The sequence below is a fragment of the Priapulus caudatus genome, unplaced genomic scaffold (assembly GCF_000485595.1).
Source record: "Priapulus caudatus unplaced genomic scaffold, Priapulus_caudatus-5.0.1 Scaffold39, whole genome shotgun sequence".
NCBI classification, from domain to species: domain Eukaryota; kingdom Metazoa; phylum Priapulida; class Priapulimorpha; order Priapulimorphida; family Priapulidae; genus Priapulus; species Priapulus caudatus.
Window position 1 is genome coordinate 712,076 of NW_014577100.1, and position 10,993 is coordinate 723,068.

The 10,993-nt window shown below is 45.9% G+C and overlaps 2 protein-coding genes across 3 annotated transcripts in view; both read right to left on the minus strand.

Annotated features, from left to right (window-relative positions):
• Positions 1–4,868, minus strand: part of LOC106819666 (bifunctional glutamate/proline--tRNA ligase-like) — a 32,389-nt gene extending 27,521 nt beyond the window's left edge. Inside the window, exons 1-5 of one of the 2 annotated variants that reach the window (XM_014824266.1) lie at positions 4,736–4,868; positions 4,305–4,359; positions 3,603–3,755; positions 2,689–2,801; positions 545–653 (exon numbers count right to left, since the gene is read on the minus strand). In XM_014824266.1, the coding sequence (XP_014679752.1) occupies positions 545–653; positions 2,689–2,801; positions 3,603–3,755; positions 4,305–4,359; positions 4,736–4,848 (543 nt within the window). In that variant the 5' untranslated portion in view covers positions 4,849–4,868. Of the gene's footprint in view, positions 1–544; positions 654–2,688; positions 2,802–3,602; positions 3,756–4,304; positions 4,360–4,567; positions 4,584–4,735 lie in introns of those variants that run through there. The other variant, XM_014824274.1, reaches the window with a different exon arrangement.
• A 2,046-nt stretch (positions 4,869–6,914) lies between these two features.
• LOC106819559 (bifunctional glutamate/proline--tRNA ligase-like) overlaps positions 6,915–10,993 on the minus strand; it is a gene marked incomplete in the record, with an annotated part of 27,627 nt that continues 23,548 nt past the window's right edge. The window contains 4 exon segments of the mRNA XM_014824176.1: positions 6,915–7,016; positions 7,442–7,577; positions 8,689–8,860; positions 10,818–10,884. Of these exon segments, the coding sequence (XP_014679662.1) occupies positions 6,915–7,016; positions 7,442–7,577; positions 8,689–8,860; positions 10,818–10,884 (477 nt within the window).

Genomic DNA, 10,993 nt, shown 5'->3' on the forward strand with positions numbered 1-10,993 from the left:
CAGTTTTCTCACCTCTTTCTTGTGGGTTTTAAGCAAACACGCAGTGAAATGGGAGCAACTAGAGTTTATTTTGTCATAAGGTAGTGTGATTATGCATGACACGAAGTATTTGCTAGTCTAGTACTGGAGAAATTAGCGTTTGGATGCGCATTGTGCGGCTTTAAGTTTTGAAGTATACGTCAACTGTATCACGTGGCTCTCACTCCACGCCCGGGGGATAGCAACACCCCTGTGGAACTTGTTGCGCATCGTTACAGCTATAATAAAAGCAACGGGTGCGGGCGGCGCACGCACGTTTTGACACGTAGGCACAAAAATCCCGTCCAATGACGTCGCGGCCTTCATGCATTCAGTGGCAGCAGGCAGATAACAGCAGCTCAATGAAAGGTCAGCTGGTTAGCAAACACTGCCGCACCGAAACCTTCACAGAACCACGCCGATAAATAAAGACATGGGGATTAAGTTTAAGACGTAAACGCCGGGCCACGCCTATATACCGCATATCCGTATCTTCACTAGCTGATGAATCGGGTGAGAACCTTACCGCTTTGGCGTCTGCACCGGCCTTGCCCTTCGTTGCCGTGGGCTGGGGTGAGTCCTTGCCATCAGGGATGTACAGCAACACACAAGGACTAGATCGTCCCGTGTACGGACTGCAAGCGAAAGTCACATATACGAATGTCACCGGCGTGAATATTTCCACGGCAAAACTACGCAGCAGAATGACGTAGGTCGGACTGAATTTCCGGAGATAAGGCGAAAAAAAATGCAAAAATTAAATGCGATACATATATAGAAGCACTAGCACAAAAGTTATACTTGATATAATAACTTATAGAGAAAACCATTTGAATATCACGTATTACAAGCAACGTGCTAATCAGGAATTACTATGAGGTAACTAATTGTTTTTAGTAAGTGAGGAGCTGTAACAGATGACGCGCCCTGCCTTGCAAGCAACAACTTCTATCATCTAACATGCAGTGCGAGTCCGTAACTAAACGAGAACATATGATACTACAGCTTTGCGTTGCCCCTCTCTCTCTGTCATGCAGCATCCTCCGACATCGAAGCGCAACCTTACACCGGAGTAGTAGACCCCGCACGTATACCCAGCAAGGCCAACAACGGTTAATATAAACAAGAGTCCATAATATTAGAGTCTCAATTATGGACTCTTGATATAAAGTAATTGGTCTCACGCTGCGGCGCGTGCGTGCGAAAGAGGAAGTGCGTGTGTGTGTGCGTGCGTGCGTGCGTGCGTGCGTGCGTGAGTGTGCGTACCAGTGCGCCTGTGTGTATTAACGGGGGATCAGATGCCAAGACGATGCGTATCTAAACTTTGCTGCACCACCCACGCGCAGCGCCCAGCTCAGCACGCGGGGAACTTAGCACATAGTACACACCGTAAACATGTACACACGCGCGCATACATCCCCCCCCCCCCCTACACACACCACAAACACACACGCGCGCATCCTCCCACACACACCTCACACGCGCACGCACGCACACGCGCACACACACACACACACACACACACACACAGAGCGAGAGAGAGCGAGAGAGAGAGAGAGAGAGCAGGCACGTGCGTGCGGTCACGTACGCCTGTCCCTGGATATATTGATCTGCACTCCATCCACGCGAGGGAAATCTGAGTCCACCGTGCGCGTTTCGCACGTGTCAGGAGTGTGCGCTACAGTTCTTGGCACTTCATCCCCAGCCATAGCATAGCAGCGTTGCTAGGTTGGCATGTTGCCTCCATAGCATGATGCCCCAGCGCTTGGCGCACCCACTACTGCTTACTACGGGCTTTTTGGCCATCACGTTTATAGTTGCTTTCATGGTTGCCTTCATAGTTGCATTAGTTATGCAGCGCTTCAGCTGGGCATCTCATCCCCAGTCAGCTAGGATATGTTCGCTACGCTTCCAAGTTTCCAACTATTTCCTGCCGCCTTCAACCCATTACCCAGAGCTTGCCGCCCCCGACATCGAGCCAACTATATAGTGGGGCAGGTATGTGTAAGTATGTCGACTAATACACTACTAGCAATGCTATCAGATCATTTATTCCCCCACCGTGCCATCACTGTGCCGTTGTTTGTGGCTCGGCACACTCAACTAGGGCATTACTGCTCAACAGTTATTTACCTATCGCTAGTAGAACAGCATGCGACCTGTTGGACCTTATCAGTGTCTATCAGTATCTTACCCGTATCAGTGATATCTAAGCACATATCTATCTATCAGCATGCGATCTTATCAGTTAAAGCAGATATATCTATATCCGCGTCTATAGAACGCTGACAAGAGTGAAGGAAGGAAACCGTGCGTATAAGACTGGCTCGCACTGTTCCCTATAAGCTATGCGCGTGTGTGTGCGCGCACACACGTTTTGCAACCAGCGCACAAAGGAAATTAATGTGCGTACAAAAGGTTATACTTTAAATAGAATAAAATCTTAACTAAATACGTTACTTCGTAGATATTAAAACATGCCAATACAGTTTTATAAGCCATGAGAGGCTGTGCCAAAATTGTCTTGAAACAATTTCAAGTTAACATTTGCACAACCATTCAGTGCGCACATACTTTTGTGACAGGGAAAACATTTGCACAACAGAAGATTTTTGCGCACACTGACTATGAATAATTAGAGGGAACATTGCTGCCTGCATGGTAGCTCACCTGAGGCGCTGATACGGCTCGTCGCAGATGTAGTAACCTTTGCGCTGCAGCTGAATGACGTCACCCTTCTTCAGATTCGCCAACTCAGGATCGCCCAACATCGGCGTCTCGTGCTAGAACAAGACAGCAGTGGCCGTTTATATATATATATATATATATATATGTGTGTGTGTGTGTGTGTGGTTTTGTGTGTATATACAGTCGTAACCCCGATCTTAAGGCGCTCCGACTTAACGCCGTATCTCGGATATAACGGATGACGTCGTTGGTGACCCCTTTTTTGCTCTTATATAGCCACGTATATATAACCCCGATTTAGGTGCGACCCGCTTTTTCGTGATGACATATTATGGACCCCAACAATTGCGTTATAACGGGGCTACACTGTATATATATATTATATAAAACGCGTGCACTGTTTGCGTGACTCCACGCGCTTCCATGGCGCGTAATTAAATTTCTTACTACCGCACGACAGCCGGTAGTGCCATTCAAAGATCGATATTAGTATCACATTGACGTTATTAACTACGTATATCAACTACGTAAAATTATGAAAGCAACTTGCTGGAATAAAACGAGATAGTCCTTGCGTTATCTTACTACTCCATATAACAACAACCACTAATAATGGTGCATGGTAGGTTGAAATACAGATATTCGACGAACTTTTTCCCATAACAACTGTCGAGCGCACCCAACAGTGCAATGCTTTATAGAACGTGCGGGAGTATGCAGTGCTGAAGACTACATATATGTGGATTTGCTAGATACATAATCCTAGCTGGTTACACGCACAGCCACCATCATGTTAAATTAAAGTATCGAACCATTAAAGTCTAGGGGTATTGTGCAAAGTTCAGACTAAACCTCCAGTAAAAAAAACATTGCAAGTTATTTCGTGACAGGCTTACCCTAGAGTCCCTACTGACGTATTGCTTGAAGTCTTCATCTTTGCCCAAAATTGGTTTGGAAATCAGAGAATCAAAGTTGACACAGATGGTGGGCACAAGCGGAGCTTCTGGCAGCTCTGCTAGCCACGTGATCTTTGTCGTTTTCTTGTAATCCTGTAGGCACATTAAACAACGTGATTAAACTCTAGAGCTTGATTCCTTGCAGAAACCTTAATTGAAATTTACATGACACGAAAGTATTATGGACAATATTCTGCGCTATCTACAATATATGCTATTACGGATTAATTACAGCATAATAAATCAGTCTTCATGGCCAGCAAACAGTAAATTCAAAAGTTTTACCTGTGTAGACAATTGGATTTATTTTTTTACTAAATATTTACTCTGCAGTTTGATCAGTTATAAACCAGGGGCCGGGTGTCAGAAACAAAATGAGTCTTAACATTAGTTTCAACATTAACCTTTTTGCTTAGTCTGTTCACAGAAACATAATAGACTTACAAGAATGAAAAATCACAGAGAATTTACTCAGAACATCAAGTTTTGATTAATGTTAAGAATAATTCTGTTTTTGAGAACGAGTCCCAGCACGACATTGAAAAGACCTTTCGAGGCAGACTGATGTCCACGTGTAAAGGTCAGAATAAGGTTGAATAAATTTATAATTTCCACTGTACAGAGAATTGTAGAAGCACTCACTGTATTTTCCAAATTCAATTCAGCATCAATGGCCTCTGCCTTCCCATCTTCATTTCTAAACAGAACCACAACGTAGAACTATACATGAGTAAAACTACAAAACATAACTTATACACGCCTGTTTATACAGTTGAGAATTTATCCTCAGGTAAATTAATTCCTTATTGATATCACGCAGATTTCCCCATTCAGAGCCGCAAGACATTCGAGAAGACATGCGTGTATTTTTCCCCATGCTATAACCGCATCGTCGAATCCCACACCTCTTCACAGCCTTGATGCGCAGATTTCCCCATTTGATAAATAATTTATACTCATGTGAATTAATTCCTCATTGATATCAAGCAGATTTCCCCATTCTGAGCCGCAGGAGATTCGAGAAGAGACGCATGTGTTTTTCCCCATGCTATAACCGCAGCGTGACCGCATACCTCTTCACAGCCTTGATGCGCAGGTTTCCCCAGTTGATAAAGGTCGCGACCTCGCCGTCCTTGAGCACGGCCGCGTCCGCGCCGTCGATGACGATGTCCGGACCCAACCACATCTGCTTCTCGCCCACCTCCGCATTCTACCAAATAGCACGACGATATTCATAGCTAGGCGGCCTAGGCCCCGGCACTGTTAGCAGCAGTATGCAGCTTCAGTGGTGCAACATTACTAGCAACAGTGCAACATTAGTAGCAACAGTGCAACATTACTGGCAACAGTGCAACACTACTAGCAACAGTGCAACACTACTGGCAACAATGCAACGCTACTAGCAACAGTGCAACACTACTAGCAACAGTGCAACACTACTAGCAACAGGGCATAGCTGGAGTGCCACACTACTAGCAACAGTGCAACACTACTAGCAACAGTGCAACACTACTTGTGCGCGGCGTCCTGCGCCGCGGCATGACCGTCGAGGGCCTCAAGCAGTTCATCGTCGCGCAGGGCTCGTCGCGCTCCATCGTCGTCATGGAGTGGGACAAGATCTGGGCGTTCAACAAGAAGGTGATCGACCCCGTCGCGCCGCGCTTCACCGCAGTCGAGCGAGAGGGCGCCGTGCGCGTGCGCGTCGCCGGCGCCGCTGCCGAGAGCAAGATGGCGGCGAAACATCCGAAGGTGTGTGACGTCGCATCGGCGATCGCTTTTGTAGTTGCGATTTTAGTTATCGAAGAGATAAGACTAGAGACACTAGAGAGACTAGAGAGGCTTGAAATTATCTCACGGTGGGAAGCCCGTAGGGTTATAGGAAGAATAATTGGAGTAAGAAGATGTCGAAGAAGAATAGGAATAAGAAGATGAAGACGAGGAAGATGTATCAGTGTCAGTTGTATGTTAGCGAGTTATCGCGGATGGTATAGTACTCTAGTACTCTATCCAAACTGTAGGAGCATGTTGCTAGTAGTGTTGCACTGTTGCTAGTAGTGTTCAGTTGCACTGAAGCCATGCCCTGTTGCTAGTAGTGATGCACTTTTGCTAGTAATGTTGCACTATTGCTAGTAGTGTTGCATTGGTGCTAGTAGTGCTGCACTGTTGCTAGTAGTGTGGCACTCCAGCTATGCCCTGTTGCTAGTAGTGTTGCATTGTTGCTAGTAGTGTTGCACTTCAGCTATGCCCTGTTGCTAGTAGTGTTGCACTGTTGCTAGTAGTGTTGCACTGTTGCTAGTAGCGTTGCATTGTTGCCCTCAGGGACGACCCCCGCATGCCGACCGAACGAAGAACAAACACGGGGGGTCAGCGCCTCACAGCGCGGCGGCCGCGGCGGCGCAGGACGCGGCGCACGGTCGGCATGCGGGGGTCGTCCCTGAGCGAACGAACAACAAACACGGGGGGTCAGCGCCTCGCAGTGCGGCGGCAGCAGCGCAGGACCACGTAGAGGTCGTGTTGACAAAGGGAATGGTGGGGGGACCCGGCGTCGGTATGTGATAACCCATTACCTTTACCAATAACAGGTATGCATGCATGCATACATGCCTGCACGTATATAATATATATAAATAAATAAATATAAATATATATATACGCATGTATATATACAGCTGAGCAGTACATGAACGAGAGATATCTTTAAGGATCTCACAAGTGTTAAAGGGCCAACATGTTACGGAGTAACCGGTAAGCGCCCCCTACCGCCACAACACAATGACAGGGTAAAGACACTTGTCATTAGGACAGATGGCATTAAGGTACATAAATATACAGGTAACACCGCAGAAACAATCACGAAGAACGCGCTTCGCTGTTGAAGCCGACAGCGAAAAACTCTTCCTGTGAAGCTGGGTTTACACTACCGACTTTATGTTAGCGAATTGGCGAATTAGACCCAACTTCCCAACTACACAACCGACAATCAGCGGTGTAAACCCGAAAGTCGCGCGAGCAACCGATCGATAGCAACTAGTTGGGAGATTAGAACATGTTCTATATTCGCCAACTCGGAGTTGCCGAATTGCAAAATTGGTCCGACTCGCCAATTCGTCAACATAAACTCGGTAGTGTAAACCCAGCTTAAGCCGCGTAACTACGCCACTAGGACGACGTCGCACCGATCTCTCGACCCGCTGAAACTTAGAGACTCGAGAGCCGCTAGCAACGGGACGTCGGCCGCGAGGCACGAGCCACTCACCAGCCGTCGACTATGCCCTCGTCGACGAACCAGGTGAGCTTTCGCTTCGACAGCACCGTGTTCACCATGTTGAGGCGCGCGTACTCCCAGACGTGAACCTGCGAAGGTAAAGCATCTCCGTTAAGTCGACATCGCTGTTGCTGCCGGGAAGAGAGAGGGTGTGTGAGGGACGCAGTTAATCTATCTCACCGGGGAGAGATCGAGTCGGGCGACTCTAGCCAATCAGAGTTGTAAGGGAACACTCTAAAAACAATGCTTAGTAGCAAAGTGCCACGATGTCAACACCTTGGCCACATACGGGTATGTGTACAAACTGCATGGGCTTGGTCAACCTAGCAACAACAGGTTGCCCTGCTCATGCACGTTATGCCTCATCTAGCACGGATATAGCACATAGTCGAATCCTTAGTACTAACTTGTATCCCCGTATTAACTCCTTTAGGAGGGGGTGGTGAGAAAGAAAGAGGAAGAGAAGTTGCAAGGTGACCAAAGGTCGATAATTGTGGACGGCCTCCTTACTAACCTTTGGTATTTGAAGAGCATTGATGAACCAGTAGTATTGATCATCACGATCATGGTATTCGGTGGTTCTCAGCGCATGTGTTACTCCTTCGATCGAATCCACTATAGGGCACGCAAAATCATACGTAGGATACACCCTGTAGAACGAAACCACCCCGGTAGATTTGCGTTGCTACGTAGGCAGGTACTTACTAATCGCGAAAATAAAATTAAATTCAACATCGTCCATTCATTTATTCATCTGCACCACATTAGGTGGGAATGATTACGCAATTTTTCCCCGTCAGTTTATGGTACAATTTGGCGCGCACACATGTTGCAGGCGTTCGTGCTCACTGGCACACACGCACGCGTGCACACATACACGCACGCACGCACGCACGCACGCACGCACGCACGCATCCACACGCACTGTATCCTAAATAACTTTGAATGCCACTTCTCCAATGCATACAAGATAAACTTAACTGTCGAATCTCATCTTCTTTCTGTAATTAACAACTGAGGTCACCTTTGGGTCCATCTCTTTTGCAAAATCATTCAGATAACTGGTACTGCTAGCGTTTTAAACTGTGGATGGCTATACACTATGTAAACCCGTGTTAGTGTTCACTTAGACTTCAGAACGACAACCTGTCTATAAAGGACATGGACATGGATATTCCTTCACGTGAAAGCCATACAGAGAAACCACGTCTACAAAACAAGCACCTGTCTATAAAGGACGCTTGTGGATATTTCCTCGCGCTGAAGCCATACAAAGAAACCACCTCTACAGAGCAAGCACCTCTCTATAAAGGACACTTATGGATATTCCTTCACGTGAAAGCCATACAGAGAAACCACCTCTACAGAGCAAGCACCTCTCTATAAAGGACACTTGTGGATGTTCCTTTGCGTGAAAGCCATACAAAGAAACTGCCTTTACAGAGCAAGCACCTCTCTATAAAGGACACTTGTGGATGTTCCTTTGCGTGAAAGCCATACAAAGAAACCACCTCTACAGAGCAAGCACCTCTCTATAAAGGACACTTTTCGCATATCGTCCTAGCGACCCTCGGGTACGCCTTTGACTGCACGCGATTTAAAGGATTTATTGCGATATTATTATGCTCAGAAACGCTCAATCTGACAAAAAAATACGAAATATAGTCTCACCTCACAGCGGATATAGCAGCACTGATTACACTTACTGAGCACACGTTTGAGGGCGCCTTCACAGGTTCTACTGCGCGAACGCGAACTCACTTGTACTGGAGGCCCGTGCGGACGTGCTCCTCGTTCTTGCACCTGTATATCGTCGGGTCTCGCATGGCGCCGTTGTCCGACTGCATGTCGATCTTGGCGCGCACGGCGCATGTCTTCCCGTACGCGGTGCCCTGCTTCATGTCCTCCCACATCTTAACGTTCTTCTCCACACCTGCGGAAAATATCGGACGAACGCGGCTGATGGAGACTACATGGTAGCCCAAATATTACGTGTGTGCGTGCGTGCGTGCGTGTGTGTGTATTATATATATATATACATTTCGCGAAATTATCGCTATTTTGCCGGTGGCCGCCGGTTCAACCCCCTAAACTGCCGGTTCAATTAACCCCCCATATAATCAGTCCACTTGGCCTATTCAAAATTTTGCGTATCTTGCCTTTATATCAACTATATTTCCTGGCTAGTTTTTACTTAGTGACTACTAAGAAGTAAATAATGTTCCAGCAATTCCTGTCAAACAAGTAGAACTCCACTGATAGCAATGAAATACTGAAATACTATGAGTATATGCCTAATACACAGTAAGCTAATACTTTTATTAATAATCAATGGAATAAATTGATCAAAATTAAGGGCCTACTCAATTTGTCTAAGGACGTGTTTAAAATGTTGGGTAATCATGTACACTGCTAGCTCATACGTGCATACAGACAGCATCATGGGGAGCACCCATGTATGATAGACAGATACTCCAGATAAGAAGGGCTGGCTATCACACTGACACCATAGTTGGGCTCATAGGGTCTATGTCCCCCAGGGTACTATCGGAGGGTACCCTGGTAACTATCTGATATGGTTAGGGTTAGGGTTAGGGTTAGGGAGTAGGCGTAGGCGACTCCCTAGACTCGTTAGTGGAGTAGGCGAGGTACGGTCCGGCATATTAGATAGTACCAGGGTACGTTCCGATATATCGAACCGTACCCAGGGTACCCTCCGATAGTACCCTGGGGCTGGGGGACATAGACCCTATCAGCCATAGTTGGTGTAGCTGATGCGATTATTAGTTTTTGTTTAGTTTGTCAGCGAAATGCCCCGACGGGGGTATAGAGGGTTTATATATTCTCATGCGGGTGACATTTGCTTTTTTTAATTGTGAAAGCTGCTTTGATTCATGCTTGCCATGTATATATCTTACGTAGGACGCTGTAGTTAGTGGAACAAGATGGCGTTGTTTTGAAGTTTTGACATTAATCTACTAATTTTAGGCACAATTATTAGTTTTGCTGTGTATTTGAACATGTTTTCATGGGTAACCACGCTGATACACGGGTATTTTGGCCCAGTATACGCTTATGAAGTTAAGTGTTATAATTAAGTTATATTATAAGATCATGACGGTTCAAATATTAACATTTTTAAAACAATTTCTAGAAGTTTATAACTAAAAACAGCAGGAAAGCAAATAGCCACGAAGTGAACATGTTCTAGATAAATCGGCGAGTAACTACCAAAAGACAAGAAACTGTGAAGGAGAAACGATGATCAGTCTAGACCAGTGGTTCCAAACCCTTTCACCACCAAGGACCCCTTTTATTTATGCGTAGCCTGGAGGCTAGGCGACCGGTTCCGGACGCGTAGCCAGTAGCCACTGCGTTTATTTAAATTAATTTTCCCATGGACCCCAGATTTTGTTTAGGTCTGTCTACTCAACAAGCTCGTTTTATCACTAACAACACCAGGGCCAGACACAGGAAATGGGGCAGCAGGCTTTAATATTTATGGCTCATGGAATGTTTTCTTGATCGAAGCAGCCGTTACTCTATTTAATAGCTAAAACATATCTACCCCGCACAACCAATGTTGCCATACTGAGTTGATAATATCAGGAGTAAGATAATATAGGATCCTAGATCTAGGATCCTAGATCCTAGATATCTATAGGATAGATATATATAGGATCGGATAGGATAGGATAGGATATCTATAGGATATATATATATAGGATCCTAGATATAGGATCTAAGATCCTATATTATCTTACTCCTGATAATATTACATCCAAGAACAACGAAACATGAAATTTTGAAAGTTTATCGTTAGCAGCCATCGTGAGTAAATTTACATTTTACGCTGGGGCCTCTTAAAATTTTGAACTTAGCTCACAGACCCCCAGAACTATCCTTGCAGTCCCCCAGGGGTCCGGGGACCACATGTTGGGAACCACTGGTCTGACTCTAGATATGAGAACAAACAACCTGCGCAACTATAGTGTAAGCCCGGCGCACACGTGGCGATTTTTATCGACAGTACCGTCGATTTTTATCGCTGGTACTGTCGATAAAA